The sequence below is a fragment of the Rutilus rutilus genome (assembly GCF_951802725.1).
Source record: "Rutilus rutilus genome assembly, chromosome: 6".
Taxonomy (NCBI): Eukaryota; Metazoa; Chordata; class Actinopteri; order Cypriniformes; family Leuciscidae; genus Rutilus; species Rutilus rutilus.
Window position 1 is genome coordinate 25,464,580 of NC_140214.1, and position 25,370 is coordinate 25,489,949.

The 25,370-nt window shown below is 38.1% G+C and overlaps 1 protein-coding gene across 1 annotated transcript; it reads right to left on the reverse strand.

Annotated features, from left to right (window-relative positions):
• Positions 1 to 178: 178 nt before the first annotated feature.
• On the reverse strand, positions 179 to 25,144 carry atr (ATR checkpoint kinase). Its single transcript, XM_084410211.1, has 47 exons — positions 24,929 to 25,144; positions 24,719 to 24,810; positions 23,600 to 23,752; positions 22,643 to 23,514; positions 21,546 to 21,727; positions 21,247 to 21,426; positions 20,993 to 21,177; positions 19,895 to 20,047; positions 19,515 to 19,713; positions 18,606 to 18,856; positions 17,845 to 18,032; positions 17,609 to 17,709; positions 17,326 to 17,497; positions 16,928 to 17,098; positions 16,542 to 16,736; positions 16,189 to 16,374; positions 15,911 to 16,006; positions 15,097 to 15,227; positions 14,766 to 14,909; positions 13,735 to 13,828; positions 13,483 to 13,608; positions 12,963 to 13,169; positions 12,681 to 12,794; positions 11,548 to 11,663; positions 11,334 to 11,454; positions 11,107 to 11,244; positions 10,758 to 10,965; positions 9,847 to 10,019; positions 9,242 to 9,406; positions 7,613 to 7,704; positions 7,415 to 7,506; positions 7,154 to 7,331; positions 6,857 to 7,045; positions 6,388 to 6,547; positions 6,101 to 6,280; positions 5,882 to 6,024; positions 5,691 to 5,788; positions 4,066 to 4,298; positions 3,848 to 3,982; positions 3,498 to 3,698; positions 3,238 to 3,381; positions 2,996 to 3,146; positions 1,793 to 1,949; positions 1,473 to 1,626; positions 1,228 to 1,379; positions 776 to 881; positions 179 to 507 (listed from the first exon to the last, which is right to left on the reverse strand). The coding sequence occupies exons 1-47, from the start codon at positions 24,982 to 24,984 to the stop codon at positions 334 to 336; spliced, it is 7,908 nt and encodes a 2,635-aa protein (XP_084266337.1). The 5' UTR covers positions 24,985 to 25,144; the 3' UTR covers positions 179 to 333.
• Positions 25,145 to 25,370: the final 226 nt, after the last annotated feature.

Below are 25,370 nucleotides of genomic sequence, written 5' to 3' on the forward strand. Positions count from 1 at the left end.
GAAATATAAAGCCTCCAGCTCAGCTGAAAGGGGAATATTAATCAAAACCTGTTTATCTGCATGCAGGCATTTTAAGTGCATGTTCAGTGCTAAAAACAAACGCTGAATGTTAGTGTACAGCACTAGTGCTCATATTTCACCTCTAAATTCCTTAAAAACAGAACACATATGACAGATGTTTCTTTAAACATTAATGAAATTTAATTAACCTATTGAGGAACATTGAAAATAACAGTGACAAATATATCAAAACACAGAAAAAAATATATATATATAAACCTAAACAGAAAGCTTATGTTGAGTTTTGGTCTCAAACTGAAGTGCAAATGTCCATCACAGATAAGGACCCCATCCAAGGTACATCAGGCACAGGAGATTATCATCAGTGGCTTCTTGAATGAGGTAATGTGCGTGGCCCTCAATGGACAGAGGTAAGCCCATCACTTTATTTCTGCTCTTGATCACTCCCTGAAGACGCTGCTCAATGTCCAGAACATGAGTCTTAGCCTAGTGTGGAACAAAATCAAATTATGAAATATTTATTTCCAACTATTACTTAAGCTTGTTATTTAATCTATCTAATCGAAACGCGACAGCTCAAATTGCACATAAAGATGAAGCACTTACAGCACTCGAAGCAAGTGTATTCCAACCACTATGCCTTATGTTTATATATAATTCAATCCTGCTTAGTTGAATATAAAATACATATGATATACTGTATGTCACAGATATGCATCCTCATTCAGGCTGAAGCAACTAATTGATGAAGTACCTTCTCATTGAGGATCTCTCCAGATTCATTAACTTGTGTCTTAGAGGAACCCTTGACAGGCTTGCTCCACTCCACCAAAGGATCATGCAGGAATGTTTTTAAAACACTGATAAGGAATATACAAGAGATAATTATGCAATACAAATACTGTATGAAATGTTAAGCACATTCGAAATGCTCAACATAGAATAGATATTTGGTTTCAGAGATGTTATTTTTAAGATATTCATGCATTTCTACTTCAGTATTCAAGAACTGTTTCTTGTTTCTAACATATTAGAGTGATTTCTAAAGGATCATGTGACACTGAAGCATTCAGAAGAAAATTCAGCTTTGACATCACAGGAATAAATGACATTTTAAAATATAGAAACGGTTATTGACCCTTGACACTTTCAAAACATTGCAAACCCTAAACTTTTGAATGGTAGTTTCAGTTCTGAGATGTTCACCTCATGAGTGGCTCTCTCTGGTCCCTCATGAGTCTGAGTGTGACTTCACAGGCTTGTCTGAACAGACCCTCTGTGCCCATGGACCCCATTGCATGAACCATGTTCTGAGTGAGCCGGAAGGGAACCACCTCAGGAACATCAAATGTCTCCCCCTTAAGCACCACACAACACATTTGTTCTAGTTACCCAGAGGTATCAAGTATTAGGGAGCAATCAAATTATACAGCAATGACTTCCTCTCAAACCTTGTTGAAGAGGCAGTTGAAATCCACATGGACGGACTCGCCGGTTAAAGAGTCAAACAAAATGTTCTCTCCATGGCGATCGCCAAGCCCAAGAATATAGCCCACCATAGACATGACCGCAGTAGAGCGACAGTAAGCAGACCTGCTGTTGTACCTGTGAAATGCCACATTTGTCCCATGTGTGAAGATGTTCATGTAGGTGAATTTCTACTGAATTACCCTAAGCTCACTTTTAAGAGATAATATTAAGAAAATAATAGCATACTACTGTGCAAAGATATTATGAATGTAAATAGTAAAAAAAAGCCTGTCATGTATACCAAGAGGTGGGATCAGGAAATGTCCGTAGGAACCACTCATGAAAAACCGGTGGGTGTCTGGCACACAGCACATCTTTGTGCAGCTTCAGCTTCTCCTCAAAAGAAGCTGTTTTTGGCAAAAGCAGCTTGCGCAGCTCCGTCCCACTGACATAGATCCCTGTTTAAAAGAACAAATACATTTTCACTCAACTGTGTCAAAAATTACTCCATGGAGACGCTGACAGCCTGAATAAACTCTTTTTAAAACAGCATGTTTTACACATCTAAAATTGATTCTGATTGGTTAATCAATATTTCATGTCCATATACAGTACAATACTGTTCAAAAGATTGGGGTCAGTATTTTTTTTAAGAAAGAAGTATTTTATGCTCACCAAGGATACATTTATTTGATCAAAGATACAGTAAAAATAGTAATATTGTGAAATATATTTTCTCCATATATTTTAAAATGTCATTTATTCCTGTGATGGCAAAGCTGAATTTTCAGCATGATCCTTCAGAAATCATTCTAATAAGCTGATTTTCTGCTCAAGAAACAAGATACATTTCCAGGATTCTTTAATAAATAGAAAGTTCAGAAGAACAGCATTTATTTTGAAATAGAAACCTTTTGTAATACCTAAATAAAGGTATTAATTTCTTTAAAAAAAATCTTACTGACCCCAAACTTTTGTACTGTATATTAATTTATTTGGCGAGTAGCCATGTAATAAGTCCTGTGAGCTGGTCATTATCCAAAATAAAGCACTTGAGTGATACAGTGTTTATTTTATGATAATGACAAGCTTTCTGTGAGTTTCTGACCACAAATATTAAATGTGATTAAGTGCAAAGTTGTAATTAAATATTAAGGTAACACTTTATTTTACAGTGTCCGTGTTACATAATGTTACCTGTACTTACCATAGTAATAACAATAAATTATGCATAATTACATGCAACTAACCCTCAACCTAATCCTACCCTAACCTTATAGTAAGTATATGTTGTTAAATAATATTACACAGTACTTAAATATATAATTACACTGTAACAATGACACCTTAAAATAAAGTGTAACCAATATTAAATAACAAAATGTAAAAAAGAAGTAATGTAACAAATTTACAATCAGTTATGGATTAGTGTTAAATCACTGTCAAGTTATATTATGCAATTCCATTATACACTGTATCAGTAGAAGCTATGAAATCAGCACACCTTTCTCTTTATACAGCTTTGTGAGGATGTGGCGTAAACCCGCTGTGTTGTTGACCCACTCTATAATGCCGCACTCTTCATTCAGAGGGATGACGGCGTATGTTCGAATGCGCAGATCCCTCCGTCTAGACTCTGCATCTTTCCTCAAAGACTGACAAACAACGGCGCATTTTTATTATGCAAGTTCTCGGGAAAATGCTATTAATTATTGCGGTATTTAGTGAACAGCACAACGCTACTACCTTATTAATGAGACAGTTGAACTCCATCAGCCTGCAGTCTTTCCTCAGGTCGTCTTTGGGTTTGCACATCATGGTGTAGAACTTTCCATCCGAGCCTCTGAGCGAGATCTTTTTTGGCTTCTGCAAGGATGCCAAGATCTCCACCTTTTTGAAATGAAACGTATAATGATATCATGAATAATTCATCTTTTAAAATGAGAGTGAATGTGATGCATCATGTGCCCAAAAAACTGGGCAATGGTGAAACAGGTGGGACTGACGGTGTCATCGAAGCCGGCGAGGTAGACCCAGTGCCCTGGAAAGGCATCGTGTTTGGGGTTGGCTCCTCCAGTAGAGGGCAGGGTGGGTATAAGGACAGACTGCAGGGGGATGAGGATCTGACTGAACGTGGGCTCTTCCACCAGTTTCTTCAGCATTTTGAAGTGTACACTCATACTGAGGGTGCTGCTGTTTCCATCCACCTACACAATTAAACAAAAACAGTTTATAACAGCATCCATAATATGCAAGACTAATTCAAGAACCAATTGATTATAAAAATGAATTTTGAAGGGGAAGTTATTAAATACTAATAAATAATTTTTGCGCTAGTGGTACAGTCTTGTCCTACTGGTTTATTGCCGAGCTCCACCAGTTTGTCAGTCAGTCTGTTGGCATCTCCGATAAATTTCCCAAATGAGTTATTCAGACTGATGGCCTTCTTCAAGATCTCCTTGCATCGGTTCATTCGAGTCGGATAGGAGGACTAAAATACATTTTAAAAAGCATATAAACACTTAATACTGCAAAAAGACATTTATGGATATAGATGTGGCTGAGGTGTCTGACCTTTGACACAGCAGTCATCATCCACATAGCTTGTTGTGGGTAAGCTAAGAAGACTTTGGCAACAATCTCCATCAGCACAGCGAAGACCTCGTTGTTGGAGTGGCAGATTCGGGAGATGAGCTGTGAAAAAGCTGTGAGGAACTGGTAAGGCAAGAGGTTGCTAGTGTGTTCGCTGATGACGGAATTGATTTTAGTAAGTTCAGCCCGCATCTGGACTCTGTCAGAGCGGCCAGCTGAAAAAGATGGAGCAAGCAGGATTGTTTTAATTAGAGCAGTGAATATTTGGTTTGATAGTCAATCGATTTCGATTCAAAAGCATTTTGAATTGGACTGCAAACTCACAGTGACCAAATTCGAATCAATACGCATACAATAATTCAGTATTTTTAAAAATGCATTAAAGGGGTCATGACATGAGAAATCAAATTTGCCTTGATCTTTTGACTTTTAAGAGGTCTTTGAAACATCATGCAAGTTTCATAGCTTAAAACGGCCTCATTACAAACAAAGTATATATCTAATCAAGCTCCAAAAACAGCTCATTTTGATATTGCGGGATCTGTGGCGTAACATGGGCAAGTATGTATGCATATGACTGCCTCCAGATATACATCATCTCACCATAGATGCCCACTGGCATTCAGTCGCTTAACGGCTGACATTTGTCTACACTTAATGTAAGCGTCGCGTCAAAAGCAAATAGAACCCATTATAATCACTGACACTGAATACATTGCATACAGTATACAGATGCGCATTCAGTTTCTGACATCCTCCACGCACTTGAGTCTGCCGACGACAGGACAAATGGAAGAGTGAAAGAACGTTCGCTTTGACGCATCTAGTTTAAAAGGCTCATTTGCGTCTCTGAACAGACTTCATAAGGATCCCAGCATCGGAAATAAGTGTATGGTTTATTTTAATGGCGTCCTGGATCGCGTCAGAGGATTGTATGTTTGTTCAGAGCATTTTGTTTTGTAAACGTGGCACAGTGTAATAGAGATTTCGCAAAGAACTCTCAATAAGTGCATCACAAACTGTTAAGTAAATTATTTCATAATGCTTTGTCTGTAAATTACGATTTTATATGGATAATATATTCAAAACACTAACTCACATGTAATATGTTTTTATTTTTGTGCATAAAACTTTATTGACATTATAAGGTAACCTCAAGGAACATGTAAAAAAAAAAAAAATCAATGTCATGACTCCTTTAACATAATTTTTTTAATACTTTCTGTAATGTATGTAGACAAAAAACAAACAAAATAATAATAATAAAATGTTTAATTATTATTGTAACTATTATTATTCATTTGTGTAATATTGTACACAAAATATATATATAAATTGGGTTACACTTTATTTTAAGGTGTCTGTGTAACAATGTACATTTAAGTACTGAGTAATATTAATTAACTACATGTAATTACTATAGGGTTAGGATGAAGGTGTGGTTTAGGGTTAGTCCAAATATTTTACCAAATTGCAATTCTTTCATTTTTTTTTGCATTTTAAATCAATTACTGTCCAACACAAATGCTTTAAAATATTAATAAGATCAATGCATATGAATCGATGCAACAAAACAGTGTATCATCTCAGTCATCTTTGTGCTTTACCTTTTTCGAACTCAAAAACTTTGGCTCCATAGTCCAGCCATAAGGTTAGCATTCTGGGCATGGCTTGATAGATATACTGATTGCCAAACTGCAGGGCTCTATGAAGAGAGCACAGCATTACTGTATCTGACTTTCACACACTGAAACATTTTGAAGCCCTATAGGAGGATTACCAATAAAAAACATCTTACTTTCCAAAATAAGTGACAATATAACGAATGAGGTTGCCCTGTCTTTCCAGTTTGTTGTCAGTGACCATAGGCATAACCTTGTCGTAGTATTTGGCAAGGTAGAAGTTCCCATCCTCCCATTCTGGCAAAAGATGGGTGACATCCTGCATGAAAGAGAAACATTGACTGATTAATCTGATTTCTGTTGCATTTGTCCATGAATGTGATTGACTGAAATACCTTATAGGTTTTCATGATGGCATTGCTCTCGAAGTTGGCCGTCTCCTCCATGTATCTGCCCACCAGCAGCATTGCATTCCCTTTTATCTGGATTCTCTTGGGGTCTGTGAGTGGCTGGTCATCAGGAAAACACTGCTGCACACCTTTCTGCAGGACTATCAGAGCCTGATGCACATCACCCTGTAACAACAACATCTTTCCTTATAACTACAATTTCAATGATGGAGTAAGACCCCCATCAAACAGATCTTCATTGGCAAAAACAACATTAAGCTGAGCTGCTAAACCTTAGACCAGAGCCATTTGGCTTTCTCGATGAAGAGTTCAGAGAGGTGGGAGTTCTCAGCATTGAGCAAGGCGTTGAAGGCTGTCTGGTGATGGCCAGCTCTTCTGGCTACACGAGCGCTCTGCAGCCAGCACTCGCCAACCTGCTCCTCGCACGAAGACCTGCAAAGAAGTCGTCATCATCACTCTTATATCTCATATTTATCCACTCAAACTAAATAGTTCACCAGAAACTCATGGTCATGTCTTTTGAAACCTACAATACTGGTCAAAAGTGTGGGATAATTATATCTCTTAAAAGTCTCTTATGCTCACTAAGACGGTATTTATTTAAAAATGTAATTTATTCCTGTGAAAGCAAAGCTGAGTTTTCAGCATCATTATCAGAAATGAGCTAATTACTTGGCTTTCTGAAAGGGAAGTGAAACATTTTGCACTGAAATATGTAGTATGAGTAGTATGTGCTCATACCCCTTGCTGAGACTGAGAAGAGCTCTCCGCAGAGCCAGGATGGGTTCCTTGGCTCTGAATGAGTTTTGGGTCATGAGTAGGCGGGCGTCCCAGTTGAGTTTGGGCTCAGGCTTCTTGGATCTTCCAGCTTCTGTGCTTTCCTTCTGCAGCTCACTGAAGGAATGTTCCAACTCACACAACATGTGCAGCCTAAGACACAACACCTTGCATTTGAACCAAAAATGCATTTGAACACATTATATTTGTATTGTAAATGTTAAGTTTTTCTTTTTCTGAAACTGTCAACCATCGGATTACCTGACTATGTACTCATATCCTCTCTGATAGGTGCCACACTCAAAACTGGCAGCTGATAAAGGGACAACCTGCTCTTTCCTGGATATTTTAAGCTTTTCATACAATGCCTCTGAATCTTGCTTCTTGGCAGCCAGCAACATTTGGCCAAGTCTGACACCCCATGTGCTGGACTTACAATCTATAAAACAGAAATGACAAAAAGTAATGCTTCTTCAATCTGACAAACATTTCTATGGTTCTAGAAACAGCAAAATCACTTACCAGAGGCAAGATAGTCCTCAACCAAGTCCCACTTTGACAGTTTCCATGCTGCCTCGACCCGGTAAGCATTTAGATCGGATTTCCAACGTGGCCTTTGTAAAGGAAATAACGTTAGTTTAAAAACACAAAACCTGGGGTTGCGTGAACCACAGTGTCACTGAATCACCCAGAGGACTGAGTTTACATCAGTACGCCTACCTGCTTGCAAGAACTCCATTGACCTGGGTTATTACTGTGGAGAGTTGACCAAGGCCCAACATAGAGTTCATTACCCCATGATAATGGACGAGCTGCATACAAAGATAAGAAAGTGAGAGGGAAATGTATCAGTTACAAAAATACAAAAAAATAAGAAAGTAAAGACAAAGAAGATAATTTAATACACATATTGTTCAATAAATATATTTTACTAGTTCTTTCTGGCACAATAATTCTTGTGTGTGTGTATATATACTGTATATGGACAGGGTTTAAAGTATGCCTATCGACAGTTTTGGGGGTAACGCATTACAAGTAACGTGAGTTACATAATCAGATTAGTTTTTTCTAGTAACTAGCAAAGTAACACATTACTTTTTAAAATTTACTACAAAATATCTGAGTTACTTCTCAAATAAGTAACTCAAATAAGTTACTTTGTTTTCCCATGTATTGACTGACACCTCTCCTGTCCCCAAATAGTGAGTAAGCACAGAGGAGTTGTGTGCGCTGTGTAAACATGATGATGTAAACATGATCCGTCTTTCGGATGAGACGTAAAACCGAGGTCCTGACTCTCTGTGGTCATTAAAAATCCCATGGCATTTCTCGTAAAGAGTATGGGTGTAACCCCGGTGTCCTGGCCACATTCCACCCATTGGCCCTTACCAATCATGGCCTCCTAATAATCCCCTTACATTGAATTGGCTCTCACTCTCTCTCCTCTCCACCTATAGCTGGTGTGTGGTGAGAGCACTGGCGCCATTGTACTGTGGCTGCCGTCGCATCATCCAAGTGGATGCTGCACACTGGTGGTGGTTGAGGAGAGATCCCCTGATATGATTGTAAAGCGCTTTGGGTGTACAGTAGTACATATGAAAGCGCTATATAAATGCCTCATTCTATTCTATTCTATTCTATTCTATTCTATTCTATTCTATTCTATTCTATTCTATTCTATTCTATGATGCTTATTGTAGTTCTAGACTAAATATGAGCATGGATTTACTCATCTCACATGCACAAAACCAGAATCAGTATTCATTAAAATGAATAAAAACAATGAAATGCAAAATCTGATTATTACACAAATCTCCAATAATTGAATATGTTAAATAATCACACTTTTTTAACCAATGTGTTTGCTGCTGACCTTCCATGATCTAATTTAACCATACTAATAAGCAAAAATTACTTTAGATAAACATCACATTTGTGTTTAGTTTTTGTTTTTATTGCTGAAGTAAGAGTGTTGATCTTTCTTCTCCTGTGTCCTATTCTTCTGCAATCCACAATGGCCCCCGCCCGGCTGTACAGACATTTCCTTCATCCTGAGGCTTATTCATTTCACTTTTGGTGTGAAAGGGCATTTGACAAAAATATAACTTTTTTTTTTTTTATTATTTAACAAAAAACAAACAAGCAAACCCAGTCCGAGTCCGAGCAAACCCAGTTTCCAACACTGCCTATAATTACTTCCATGTTTAAATAATTATTGATTTCACCCCAAAAGTTTCGTAATGTGTTCCTTTTTTTTTTTTTTTTTACTAAGAATCAAGCCCTGCCAAAGCACACACATCTCTACATTTGCCAGGTGTTTATAAGAATAAGAGTGTGTGTGGTGCTGACCTGGTCTGGCTCGAGTTGGATGGCTCTGTCGTAGCAAGCAGTGGATTCACGCAGAAGTCCAATGCTCTCATGCTCCAGGATCTGCTCTCTCAACGACGGCTCCTCCTTCCTCAGATCATTCACACCCCTCACACCATCTGGCTCGTGCATGGCCGCATACATAGTCTAGAAGACAGGTTATAACAGACAGCTTAAGAACTGATCTGATTTATTGACATGTAATAATGAGGTTAATGTGCATGAAACGGTTTTCAACTCTCTCTGAATATTTTCTAACCCCATTTAGTTTTAAAGAACTGCAATTCATTTCATTATATGACTCTGGAATACATGATTACTGTTTTTACTGTTTTGATATAAATGCAAAAATTCAGCCTTGGTGAGCTTAAGAGACAAAACATTTTAAAAAATCTGACTGACCCCAAACTTCTGAACATTAGTGCAAGTTTCATGTCTCCACATCACTTCACCAGTCAATTATTTTCTTACATAATAAAGTAATTTTGACTCAATATCAATATTTTACAGTTATTTATTTTAGTAAGTAGCCTAACCATAACCAGCAACCATTACAACTCGTGCAAAAATCTGTAGACTGGTAAGACCTGTAAGAATGAAAGATGGTCCTGAATGTTCTGCTTCTTCTCACGGATGAAGGACTCAAAGTGCATGACAGCCCGTGTGTAGGCTCTGGAGCGGAAGGATGCCTTGGCCAGCACATCCTGAGGAATGCTGTTGAGGAAGGCTACTACGCTTTGATACTCACTACTCTCAGGGCCTAAGAGGACAAAGAAAGAGTCAGAATTACTTTCTAGAAGCAAAGCAAAAACATTTTATTTACATTAATGCATATGATTTTACAGGATGAACAAAGTTTAAAACTGTTTTATACCATTTCAGATCAACAGAATTCGCCTGGGTTATTCTCAAAATATGGTGACAACATGTCTCTTGACTTTTCAATTATGAAAAACATTTAAAACATTTAAGGAACCCCTTTTTATAATACTTTTATTCAGCAAGGACACATTAAATTGATCAGAACTATGAGAAATATTTTTCAAAACAAATTCTGTTGCTTTAAACATTGTATTCTTCAAAGAATCCTGAATAGAATGCATCACAGTTTCTACAAAATTATTAGGCAGCACAAGTGTTTTCAACATTGATAATAATAAGAAATGTTTCTTGAACTGCAGATCAGCATATTAGAATGATTTCTGAAGGATCATGTGACACTGAAGATTGCCGTTTCCTTGTTTAAAGTTTGTTTGCAAGATTTTATAAGGAAAATAATTAATGGAATAATGTATTGATTTTACTCAGATTAGTGGTGTATATTTTTGAGATGCTATTGATGCCGACTTAAAATGTTTGACGAGAATTTGTAAATAAAGATATAAAAAGAACAAAAAGACAAAAGGCCTATTATCAATCCTAATAATGTCAAGATGTTAATAATAAAATGACCATCAGCTTTTATGAACTGAAATCAGAACTTTGTTTTGTAAGTCACCTGTTGCCTGTGGCTGCTCTCTGCCATGTTTTCCTGGCCTCTTGTTGGTACTCAGGCTCTGTAGTTTGTGGCGGGACCACTGAGTGAGATGGTCCAGCATGGAGAAGACTGTTTGTGTGCTGAGCTGACTCAGACTGGAGGCATTATCCTGCAGTCGCAATAACCGTGGGTCACCCTCCTTCAGGACAGCCATGATCTCTTCATTCACCTACAAGACACAAACAGAAGCACTATTTAGAGCCTTTTTCACTAGCAAAAGTACTAAACTTTACAGAGGAAAAACTACACGGACCGTTTCCTATCAAAAAAATCAATAGCATGTCCTTTTCTACAGGGTTTGAATTTGTACCTCTCGCTGCTCCTCCTGAGTGCATCCAATCAGCACATAGACCAAAATGTGGGGCAGCAGGTAGATGGTCACTTTGTAATCATGCTTTATGATGAAACTACAGCAGTTGAACACTTTGCCAGCAAGCTCATGTCTAACCTAAAACACATGAAAAGATGAGGGAGAATTAGCCTTTTACATATATGTGAGGTTTGGTAGCACAGGAAAACAAGTAGACGTGAACTTACTTTACTGATGAGATATCCTGCCCAGGTTGCAGACCAGTCAGAGAATTTGCTTCCACGGCTGCTGAGATATATTGGCTTTTTCAACTTCGACCAGTTCACCACCTTCTGAGAGCTCTTATACCTTCAGATGATTAAAACAAGTCAGTTTTATGCACACTGGATACAGGTAATAAAAGCAGCTGACAACAGGTCATGCAAAATGATCATGTCCAACCTGGTATTGAGATGTGGCTCCAGGATTTCCTGAACCTGCTCAGGGAATCTTCTCCATAGACGGCGACCTGGTGAATCAGTCCTGCTCTCCCGACATTCAAATAATGATAGCAGCTCCTGAAACAGAAGTTTAGGATACTATCACAATAATTGTTCAAGCTTTTGGCACAGTATTGAATTAAAGGAGAACTCCGGTCAATTTTAACATTGAGCTCATTTTTGTGTAAATTTGGAGTGCTGTCAGTACAGAGAACAACGACAAAAATCGGTGTTGCCTACACCGTGTTATCCTCTTTTTAAAATTTGCACCCTGTTGACTTAAATGGGGCAAGTTTTAAACCTGCTTTTAGCCTCTTAACATCCTTGATGTGTTATTACAAGTGCACCAGCCATGTGAGTAATTCCTTCAGAGTGAACACGGTGAATCTGACTGCAGTAGATGTGAAAGATATGAATAAAAGTGATGTTAATTCAGCCAGCGCACATACCTGTATTTACTTCCTGTTTTCGGTCGAAGTCCACAGTAGTCGATTGTCGAGTTCACGCGTGTGAATATTAGTTCGACAATCGACTACTGTGTTGATTTAATTCACAGTATTGAATTAAGGTACAAAATGTAAGTGTTGTCCTCTTAACAGGTTTATATCCTTTTTTCTTATGACAAAAATAACTCTGAAAATGTAATTGCCATAAAACATGTATAAAGTAAACAAATTTTTCAAACAGATTAAAGGGCAAAAGATCTATAAAGAAGAACAATAATAAAGAATCAAATCATGTTCAATCAATATCTAGGGTATGTTTTAGTCCAGACTAAAATATAAAAAAGTTTAAGTGTAAACAAAATATATAAAGTCTTAGGCAAGGTTTCGTAAACCCAGGATTAGGCCTTAGTTCAATTAGGACACTTAAATGGCTTTTATAAACGTGCCTTAAAAATGCACATTACATATTATGTCAGTGCAAGTGTTTTTCAGTTAAAACAGCTCAATAATGAATTTTAGTCTGGGACAAGGCTTAAGACTTGTCTGTGAAACGGGGCAAAAGTATAAGGTATTTAAGTATTTGGTGATGTGATTAACACCATAAAGGGACAATATCAAAGTCCCAAGGGACAATATCTTTGGCCTATACCTGCATGGCGTACGCCGCAGCATCCTGAGCTCTCACATCATCTGCATAGGCCAGAAAGGCTCTGGTCAGCTCTGTCAGTAGTTCATAGGCAAAATTTGGATCATCTATCCCACTCTAAAAAGCATAAAGACACTCTCTTTATTCTGTGCATAACACTTGGAATACATAAAATGCAATACAATGCAAATGCAATACATAGAATACATAAAATACACACTTAAAACATGATCTTCAAGATTCTGCTTGATACATATACGTAGCAACAAAAGAGGAATGTCTTACCACAAATGTTGATCCAGTTCCCTGAGTGTCAGCAGGTGAAAAGTCAAGCCGACCAGGATCAATGGCTCCTAACTCCCCCAGGCATTCCCCACACAAAAGCCTGACTTCAGGGTTGACGTCCTGGCAGCCCCGGAGCAACACCGTCACTAACTGAGAGATCACCGGCTCTACCATCTCACTGTCCAAGACATGTTTTAATAGAGCATCCTGTAGAACAAAAAATATATGTAGATCAGGGGTCTTCATCCTTTCAGGCCCCAATTGCATTTGAAGCCTGGTTTCTGTTTACAATCCCATATTGTATTTACATACTTTATGTTGCATTTATATAATACTGAATCTAGTGAATAATTATTGATGTACAGACTCTTATACTGTACTTACACAAAATATTATCATTTTACTAACTGCAATGAGTAAGCCATGCTGATATGGTTTACAGGTAATAAGATGCATGGCATTTTGATGTCTTTGCATCCAAGCTGGCAAAGCTCTCTAATTTCTTAAGAGTAAGTCTGACCTGGTTCTTGTACATCATCTCCTTCAGACTGGTGAGCGCATGGATGCGTACATCAACATTCTCATGCTGGATCGCCCGCATGGAGAGCTGCAGTGCTGTCTGCATGTCGGTGCTCTTTGAGGTTTGCTGTTGTTGAAGAATAGTGCATCACAACCATCATTGTAGAAATAATTTCATTTGATTGAAATCAAGTCACAACGTGTAGCACGACGTTATGTATACTTTGATGTGATTGGTTTGTTTAGGTTGTACCTTACGGTAATCTTGAAGGACCTTGTGAATGTTTTTCAGTTCTGGATGGTCAGGAAGGAAGTAGATTTCATGAAGAAAGTCTTGTACTTCCTCCCTGAGATGAAAAGATTGTGAAGAAAGGATTTTACCCAAAAAACAAAATACAAATTCATTAGAATTACACTTTTAGTGTTATAGCGTAATTTTTCAATGTTAAAATAATGGCTCGAATCTAATATGCAGAGAAAACTATAACAAGCTAACAAATTTGGCCAATAGTGTGAGTTTGAGACGGGACTATCTGTATGTCCGACCAATGAAGGAGGAGGGGAGATCTGTAAATTGCAGTAAGTAGTTGACGTCACTTAGAAAACCTGAGGAAACCAATTTACTTAAAAATTGCAAGTACTTTATTATTTTTGACATAGATCATTTATGTTTGTAAAAGAAGATGATGTCAGTAACCAAACAGTTGATAGGCCCCATTGACTTGTATAGTAATTTACTATGGAAGTCAATGGGGTCCATCAACTGTTTGGTTACCGACATTCTTCAAAACATCTTCTTTTGTGTTCATCAGAAGTAAGAAGTTCATACAGGTTTGGAACAATTTGAGAGTGGGTATATGATGACAGAATTCTCATTTTTGGCTTAACTATCCCTTTAACTTTTCTGGGTAACAAAGACTAGTACAGATTACTAAATGTTTACAATTAAGTTCAACAAACTGTTCTACAATAAGTATAGTCAACTTAAAAGTATTAGTTTTTAGTATTAGTTATTAAACATTTGTTAGGTTTTACAGAATGTTTAGGAAATCTGATTGAAAATCATTTTTGAAATTCCATTTGGTGACGCTAGTGCTGCAAAAAGTAAACACTTTACCTTTAATAAGTATGTTGTCGGCACATTAATAATCAACATTGCTGTTTAATCTATAAAAAACGACTTTTTAATCTATAAAATTATTAAAAAATCATCCAAAAACCATTAGAGAAATAAAACCAAATCTAGCCTTCAACAAAACAAGAGAAAGCAGGAACAACACACACCTGTTCTCCACTATGAGGTAGTGCATGATCACCGCTGTCTCTTTAGGCTGGATGGAGATGAGAGGTAACAGAGCGACGATTACATGACTCAGAAGCGGACCCAGATAAGACGGGTCAAGACAGCGCACGAAACAATCCCACGTCCTGTAAACCAGCAAGATAACAATAAAGCCCATATCCTTGTTATTTTTTGAGCAAAGTGCAATTACGATTTCATCCTCTAAACTGATTGCATATTAGATACAGATGGTTTGTGTTGAGCTTAACCGTTGTTAAAATAAAAATGCAAACCAGGCATCCTGCCTCAGACCAATCCAAACGAGAAACACACCTGCAGCAGAGCTCTGGGAAGTCGTCCTTGTACCTCAGGCCAGTTCTCAGTGTGGTCATCATCTTCACTCGGACTGAGCTGATGTGCTTTGGACCCATCAGCTGCATCAGGGCCATTAAACTGTTCAGAGCCTGAGAGGAAAAAAGGTCATAAATATACTGACATAATGGGGATAGAACTATCTTGCTATCTCTATTACAAACAAACAAATAGTGTCTTACTGATGCGGTCTGATTGGAACTTCATTAAAAGTAAAGTTCATCCACACTTTTTAATGTTTAGGAACACAAGGACAGGATTCCACAACTTGGCACTGCAAAACGTCTTGTAATCCTCAGAGAAATCTCAATCGCTTTTGTTGCTGGAGTAATCCTGTGTTTGCGTCTGTCTCGTATTTACTACTACACTACATGCGCAAATTGGTGGGTGGGGCTAAAGAGGCGATGATATAGAAGTAGACGTTGATCTTCTGCAGAGGCGGTTTTTCGTCGAACTATGACCTCATACTGAGACAAAATCCGAAACCAAACATTTGGGAGCTTGGTTTCAATAAAAGCAGTTTTTGGACAAACAAGGAAGTTTTGAGTTCTGAAACATGCAGGATATTTTTATAGTAAAATTACCTAATGATCAAGGAAAATTTTATTTCACAATTCATGATCCCTTTACTTATATTCTGATGAGTCACAGATCAGTTATGAGGTTGATGTGTCACGTTTTCTCTACTGCAGCATTTCGCTACTGAAAGTCCGCATTTAGCATTGAAACCAGACAAAACAGCTTTAAAGTTTGTTGAAACGTATCGAACACCTACCATTTTCTTTTTCTCCTTCTCTCCAGCGCTAGAGCTAAGCAGCTGCATGTTGAAGAAAGCCAGGATGCCAAGGAGCTTGGGCTGCAGATAATCGGCCTACACAGACATACAGTGACAGATAGCATTATTTACAGAACAATGACTACAATAGAAAGCTGACAACAAACTCCAATGCATCCAATTCTGTACAACAAAAGGCGCATGAATCAGTTTATGAACGACGTGCTAGACACCCAAGGGCCTTAAACTGCTGAATATTATTATTAGAGCAGTAGTACCATGCATCCTGGGGTGGTGATTTCTCTTGGGCCCTGGTATGGGTCGTCACTAGAGGCGAAAGAAGCTAAAATAGCAAGTCCATTAAAGACCTGCTGGTAGTGTTCTCCTAGACGCAGGAGCAGCTCATTGTGAAGACCCTGGAAATCCTGTCTGAGCAGACTGCCCAATTCAATTTCTGTCTCATTCTGTGCAAAAATAAAAATAAAAATAAAAGTTAATGAATAAGAAAAAAATAAATGTAATATCAAGTCGAGGTATAATACAGAAATGTAAAAAAATATATATACTTTTATGATACCATTCCTCTTTTCCTCACTGCTTATTTCCTAATTTCATTATCTGAAAATTTCACCTTAAGGTAGTGGAAAGCTTTCTCCAGCTCCTCCTTGGTACAGGAACACACAAGATGGGAGAATATGTATTTGAAGTTATTGATAAGCATTTCCCTGCGGTTGACGTTCAGCTGCTTGGCAATTGTGCGGATCAGAGCAGAAGCAGTAGGACTGGCCTTGGCTGCCAAAAAGGGAAGAAGGACCTGTAGTGTCCGCTGTGAATTAAAGAGAGAGTAAGCTCATTTCTTCAGTGAAATAAGCAATGTTCATCAAAGCAATCCATCACTGCTCTAAATTTTGCTCTTGTTGGTTTCAAAAAGTTTTCCCAGTCTCGGCCAAATTTCAGGCTTTTCTGTTACATCAGGGGCTGATCTTGCCAAATCCGGTATTAAGATGTTAAACTTACATTGAGGAAACGATTAAGGTCAGGGAAATCAAAGACATGTGCCACATGAGACAGGATGTCCAGTGCCAGCTCTCTCTGATGGGCCGCCTCCTCCTGCAGAGCCTCGCTGCTCTGATCTGGAGTGCAGCGCAGAGCCGTCACATGTCGGGAGTGCAAAGACTCCACCAAGAACTGCATAAAAACAAAAGAGAGGAATATTACATATTCTACAAACAAATTACATGTTTGTTTGAAGCAAACCAAACACTGTTCTCCATTTCTAACAAACAAATGTAAAGCTTTGTGATAAACAGCATATGGTGGTGCTCACATTGATGGCAAACTATATAAAACACACCATAAAAGCAAAGCAATTAAGAAAATACTTTATCATCACAGTAACACAAAGGCATGCTGACCTGGCAAATTGGGTTCCTGTACTGGTTGAAGAAGGACTGCAGTTTGAGGTCTCTGCAGATGGCCAAAGCCTGGATCTCTGTGTAGGCTGCTACCGACACGGGATTGGATTTGGACAGCAGGCAGTGCAGAAGGCGAAGCAGAGCAAAAGATACCAGGTTCCCTTCAGCAGCTCTGAGAAGCACCATAAGCACGAAAATCATTATAGAAACATGATTTGCGAGCTTTTAACAGCTGGAAGAATCAATACTAAAAGTGGTACCAAAAAGAAGCATTTTGCACTACCTCCCAATTTCTCCAGTGGTTAATATGAGCGTGTTTTTGAGATCATTGTTTCTGGAGGTCTTTGCATTGGTGTAAGCTTCTTTTAGCCTGGACACAAGAAGCTGGACACAAAATCATAATCCATTCATTAATCGCTTTGGATAAAAACATCTGCTTAATGACTAAAAGAATGACATTAACAAGGTGATAATGATTACAGCATGTTCATCTAATAATTTGAACTTTCAAATCTGTACCTCCTTCAGGAAGCCATTTCCATTCCAAAACTCCAGAAGACTCTTAATGTTTTGGCCGAACATTATGCGGACTTCCTGGTCAGGGTCTTCAATGAGGTTGACCAATGCACTAACCAGAGCTTTCGTATCAGGGTCACTGTTACCCAGATCCACATGCTTGAACAAGTGCCGTATATTCCTGATAAAAGCTGCCATTCCAAAAGACAATGTTAAATAGAATAATGTTTATACTTTAGATTATAGTTTAATGCTCATCAGGCTGCAAAACCAAAGGTATATACTACCAAAAACAAAGAAAAAATTAATTAGTAAATTAATTTAAACAAATTCAGCTACTTACATTCTTTAGACTAATAACTCAATCCTCAAGACAGTTTAAAAGTGAAGTATGTAAGATTTTGATTGAATGGGTTTATTATAAGCAAGATGCTTGCGTTCGCTCTAGATAGTGTTACTAGCCTACTCAATTGCTTACTCTTGACACATAGCAACACAGCTAAAAGTATTCCTAATATGTTGGACCTTTTATTGAAATTAGCCTACTATTACTTGTTGAGACATGCCTTCACAAGAACTCGTAAGAGCTGTGTTTGTGATGGTTGCGGGAGGAGCAATGCACGAAAGTGGGTGTTGGCCAAATATGCTTTATTTTTTAATTCCAATAGGTGCCACTAGTGTCACAGAAACTACATACTTCACCTTTAAAATAGATAAAGCCTTTCCATGTTAAATAATTCAGAAGTGTTGCAGAGCAGACTAACCTTGCTTCACCTTCACGTCCTCCACAGGCTTGAGCAGCAGAAGGAACGGGGTGAGGATAGAGGCTCCGATTGAGGAGATCTGTGAGGGATGGGAGTCTGAAATGCTGAGGCCAGCACAGAGGAGCTCATGGGAAGGCATTGTCTCCTGAGGGAACTGCAGTTCTGAGCTCTCAGACAAACAGCAGGCCAGCTGACCCGTGATACCGGCCAGCTCGGTCTTAACTTGTGTTGAGCTGTCCTGGAGTCTGTTCCTAAATGAAGTTTTAAATAAATAAAAATTAACAAACGTGTATTAAAGACACCATGAAATCAAAAAAATGTACACTTCTTATTTTTTACAGAATGTTGCAGTGTTTATGTAATTCATGTGCAATTAAAAGAATCGTTGGATCCTTGCATCGACATATCATGATGTTTGTCTCGGCGGAGAGCGGGACTACATATCCTCCACAACTGACTGCACACTGGCATTCAGATCTGCCTCCATTTAGTTTGCTTCCTACGATCCAATCAATTCCCGACGGATGAAATCAAATCCTGCCCTACATTTTAAGTTTAAGTTGTGATGTAAGGAATACCATTTCTGGGTCCAAGCTGCCACTCATTATATCACAACAGCCATTTACGAGCACAATGTATTCATACATTTATTCACATCTCAAGCAAAAAGTCTCCCTTTTTAACCATCTTTCGGTCATTCATAATTTAAAAAAAAATTTTGTTTAGGTTATTTCTAATCGATTAAACATTTTAGAACTGAAAATGACTAGAATAATATATTTGCTATAGATATTTCCATGACTTTTAAAATTCACTGATATTTCAAGGTTTTCCATGACCATGGGAACCCTGAATTGATGTGTGCCAATATTGGATGATTTTCAGATTGACTGTTAGAGGGTGACGTACAGAAGGACCTCGTGGATGAGGCTGTAGGATTTGACTCCTAGGTGGTGCAGCAGAAGGGGGAAGCCTCTGACGGCACTGGCCCGCTCAGCTTCCATCTTGCTTTGCAGGGCCCAACGATAAACCGACGAACGCCAGTCACCGCACACGCTCTTTGACATCAGAGCAAGCAGAAACACACAGTGCGCTCGAGTTTGTGCAGCTACAGACAAAATTACAAAAGAACAAGCGTTAAAAGAATAAGGAATGTAAAGTGAATTAAACGCATTTTGGAACTACTGTAGATATAAAAAAAAACGGTTAACCATTAACATTAAAGCTACAGTAATTCCCTTTTGGGCGTATATAAAATATTGCAGAACGTTAATGAATTAGATACTTACAGAAGGCAGGAGCAAGTTTCTGGGAGAGTGTAATCAGACTGGCAGAAAAAGAGGCTGTCTGATAAACCGTTTGTGAAGAATGCACAAGCACCCACGGAATCGACAGCAGAGCACAAACATTCCTGTAAAAACTTGTGTCACCCTGACTATTGGCTGTAAACAGACAATACAAATCAAATTATTTCAAATGGACTGACATCATGCTGTTAAATATATCTATCGGATGCTCTATCTATGGTCATAAACAATATCAAACATTTGTGCAATTTCTGAATAAATTAGTAAAATAACTAGGGATGCACAAAACATTGGTACCACACACTACCGTTCAGATTTTTTAAAAAGTTTTTGAAAGAAGTCTCTTTTGCTTACCAAGGCTACATTTATTTGATTAAAAATATAATAAAACAGTAATATTGTGCACTATTATATTAAAATACAAAACCATTCTTTTTAATTGAATGTAAATTATTCCTGTGATAGAAAAACGGTATTTTCAGCATCATTACTCCAGTTTTCAGTGTCACGTAACCCTTCAGAAATCATCCTAATATGCTGATTTGCTCAAGAAACATTTCCTATTATCAATGTTGAAAACAGCTGCTCAATATTTTGTGAAAAAAGCATTTATTGAAACATTATTTTGTAACCTTTTAAATGTCTCTACAGTCACTTTTGATCAATTTAATGTGTCCTTGTTTAGCGACATCAACAACGTACAAATGTTTGAAGGGTAATGTACAACAGGTATAGGCCAAAATTCGAGATTTTTTATTTATTTATTGGTATCGACCCGATTCTTCAAAACCACTAATAATTTAATAATACTATTAAATGTTATCTTTAGCCAATCTCAAAATAAATATCCAGTTTCATACTGTGTGCATTATAATGTTATAATGCCTACATTTACTTGTGGTATATTTAATTTTAGTGATATATTTTAAATTCATAACAAATGGTATTTTATATTGGTTACCAGCCATAACTTGAAAATAATATTAGGATTTTCAGTTTTGACCAGAATTTTAATATTAGGCCATCCTGAAAAAATAACCAAGTTGAATGAAATGGTCCTTTGCAAAAAAATACACTCACTGCTAAGGTAGAGGACAGCATCAATGATCCTGACAGTGCCCTCCACCAGATGCTCCAGCTCTCCCTCATTGGAGGTGTTCGCCATTACGGTGCGGCAGCTCTCGACTACCTGAACCAAAATCCGAGGATTTAACCAAACGAGCTGGACTCCATCTGAGGTCTCTGATGTCTTCTCTCCTCTGCCACTGAAGAGGCATTTAAGAATGAGAACTAATAAGCATGCAACACAACAAAGGCCTTAAATAAAACCGTACCTCTGTGGTCCATTCAGACAGTGCTTTGAGCAAAGCGCCGCCAGGTGGAAGATGACCGTCAGTCCCTGCACGGTGCTCACGCACTGGCTCACTGTGTGGTCCCTCATCTGAGTCAATAACTCGCCCAGTCGGCTGTCTACGGCTGCCCACACCTCACTACTGCTCTTCATGTCCACTTGCCTGATGGCAGACAAGATCACCTTAATGCGTTAGGCTCATCTTTACACATGGTAAGAGGAGAGACTGAAGCAAAGTCTATCTGAAGAGACAGCAGAGAGTGGGGACAGAGAATTGCGTACACTGGCTTAGTTTTGGCCTCGCTCCTTAGTTGTGTTGGAAGAGAGAGGTTTGGTCGTTTGGCTGGAACCTCCTCTTCATACATACGAGGATCAGCAGGGTCAGAAACAGCAGCCTGCATATCCTGCACTGCAGCAATGGCATCTGTCTTGAGTGCAGCGTACAGGTAGCCTTCCACACTTTGCTAGTTTTTAACAGAAAATATGTTACTCTCTGCAATACATCACCACTTTAAGACTTCAAACTACATAATGTATATGTGAGAATGAGATTTGAGCTAACGTATGGCAATATTTTAAACTATCAACAATTTAAAAGGATAGTTCACCCAGAAAATGAAAATTCTGTCATCAATTACTCACCTTCATGTCATTCCAAAACCCATAAGACTTTGAAACACAAAAGAAGATATTTTTAATGAAACCTGAGAGATTTCTGTCCCTCCATTGAAAGTTAATTTCACTAAAACTTTGACAATTCAAAACATTCATAAAGAGACAGTAAAAGTAATCCAGTGGTCAATCGAGTTGTTAAATCCAGGTCTTCTGAATAGGCATGATCAGTTTATATGATGAACAGATGTAATTTAGGCTTTATTCATATATAACACTGATCAACACACATTCGTAAAGTACATCAAATATAGCAAATGGAAGCTCAAAAGTGCTTGCTTGACGCACGAGAACCAATGAGGTTTGTTCTCACGTGTCACGCAAGCATGATTGAGCATCCGTGTTTAACAAATTCTTGTGTTTACCAAAGTCTTATGTGATTGGAACAACATGAAGGTGCGTAATTGATGACAGAATTTTAATTTTTGGGTGAACCATTCCTTCAAATGTTAGGAATGTCCATTCCTTTTCCCAACATTGCTTCAGAACACTTTGGATATAGAGCAAAAGATGTCCGAACCACTGTGACTGTGTTGCTTTTATCTTGTTTTTGTCATTTTTGAAGCTTGACATGTCATGTCACCATTCATTTTGATTGTATGGAAAAGAGCAGACTGGACCTTTTGCTAGACTTCTTTTTTTTGTGTTTGACAGAAAATAGAAAAATATGTGTCTTTTTTGGATGAATTTTTCCTTTGAACCTTTACCTCCTCCTGGTCCAGGGTTCCAATGGTCTTAATAAGAGCTTTGCAAATGGCTGCAACTCTCTCCTTCCGGATCTGCACTGCACACTCGTATCCGGGAGGAACAAAGTTGAGGACAAAGCAGAAGACTTCGCAAAGTGTAGCTTTCACCTCCATTACCTTCAACTGCTCAAGTGCCCCACCAACCACCAGTTTCTTAAGCCTCTCCATCAGCATGTTCAGATGAACTCTCTCAAACCTGCCGTGAGTGCCTTCCTCTGTCAGGAAAACACATTGGGAGAGCTTCTGGAAATCCTTGCCAAAAGACTTGAGCTCTGACTCCTCAAAAGCAGGCAATGAGTCCAGGAGATGCAAATAAGCAGAGAAAAATGGCTGTGAATGGTCTTCAGGGAAACCTCCTAGAGTCACAATGCGAGTTAAAAGCACCATAGACACTGCCTTGAGCCTCGGGCTCCCATTAGACAGCATGAGGCAAGTAGAGTTCCAGATGATGCCCACTTCTCTTGGGAAGAAAATGCCCTGCAAAATATCCGTCAGCACTGTTAATGAAGTTACTAACAGCATCTGAGCTGAGGCACATGAGGACAGCTGAAGGATGGTAGGGGTCAGGTAAACAGCAGACTCTGCAGACCTGATGGAGAAGCGTTCCACCACCACTGGCCATTGAGGAGACGGTCTGACCATGAAATTCGTATGCACTAGATCTTGCATTAAACAAATTAGCTCTGTGGAAAACAGCCCAAATAGGACTGGACCCTTGGCTCTGAAAAGGTGAAGCAAGGAACAGATGACTGACGAGATCTTCATGTGAAGATCTTCACATTCTGGGCAAGCAGCAATTCGCAAGAGACGGTTGATGATCCATTTACTGAAATCTATGAAGGGAGAAGGAAAGCAGACAATCTAAGCTAAATGTAGTTGTGCAGAACTTTAGCTATAACGTAAACTATATCAACTTACCAGTGCAGCTGTTCTCTGAGTTTTTAAACTGATCAGAAAGACACGCTGGGTTTATGAACATTAATGTGGAGGATTTAATAATGTGCTGGACAAAGTCCAGCAGCATCACACATGCTGGCTCAAAACTGGTCTTCTTACATAACTCCAGAGCAACTAAAACGTGAGAGAGATAAAAAAAATAAAACATTAGACTATGTAAACACCTCAAACATTACTGTACTAAAAACTGACAGTGGAAAGAGATGAAGAGAAATTTCCAAAAAGATTAAATATTCTGTTAACTTGTTTTAAATGGCTAGTTTAATCACATAAAAATAAAACATTATATCATTATGTACTCACCCTCATGTCATTCCAAACCTGATTTTTGTATGCAGTAGAACATAAAAGAAGATTCTGAGAAATGTCTCAGTGTTTTTGTTTTTGTTTGTCCATACAATTGAAGTGAATGGTCACCAAAATTTGTAATCCTTAAAATCTTCTTTTGTGTTCTTCAGAAAGTCATACAAGTTTGTAACGGCATGAAGTTGAGTAAATGATGATGGGTATATATGATGATATATATATATATATTGTTTTTTTTAAAGATTTAAACTTGAAATTAAAATATATTTTGAATCTATTGCATTCTCTAAAAACTTAAAAGCTATAAGAAAAAATATATATATACTGTATATATATTGTTATGTCCCAAATTTCACTATGCTATACAATACAGACTTGAACGATACACTAACACTAGATGTAATCTACCATCTTTAGATGTTCAGTTCAAAACAGTGATATCAGCAGACTCCATTCATTGTAAACTGTGGAGAACATTTATGTGAAAATAACACAGAACTTCATCAGTAATGGCAAGGAAAGGAATGCCTTATTTTCAATTTATGCTATATTTGTTTTCATATATTTATTTAATGCAATGTGTAATATATACTTTTAAGCACATAATATATTAGAGGGCTTCATATTAACAGTTTTCACTATAATTCTTCAACCAAGTGAAGTCAACAACCAGATATTTGCCTTAGATGTATTTAGCATGTTTTGAAACAACATGAAGGTGAGAAAACATTTCTCGTGAAAAACATGTTCTCATAAAAAAGACTTTTGACTTACCGACATCAACATCTGTCAGTATCCTGTCAATGAACTGACACAGTATCTGACGTGGTTTCTGCACAGCCTGGTTGTACTCAACTGAACTCGCACTGGAAAAGACATAAAAGGCTTTATATGAGCTTTATTTTTAAATATTTATGTTGAGGACACCTGTCCGGAGTATTTAACAAGAGAATATCTATCGCCATTAGCAGCCAGTGATGTTACCTGGCTAGTTCTTGCAGTGCAGGAATCATTGCTGACATCTCTAGTCCTTGCTCCATCTTTACTTGCTGAATGTGCTTTTATTATATACAAAGAAATGTTTAGGCCGAGTTGACCTAATAAAATATTTAGTCAAACATTTTGACTCGCTCTGACATCCTCTGCTTTCACAAAAGCATCACTTTCAAAACTATTCTCGCACGTTAGCTCGTCTACGGCAAACGATTTGGGTCATTTTGTTTGCAGACTTTGCAATCGCGAACATTATTTAGGTACGTAACTCCGCATTCGACCGCTTCAGACACGTCGGCACGCCCGCCAACTTGGAACGGTCAGCGTGTCGTCACTCACATTAGAATCAATGATTGATGCCACAACTCCTTTTTTTAAGATTTAAACTTGATATGAAGATATATTTTGAATCTATCGCGTTCTCTAAAAACGT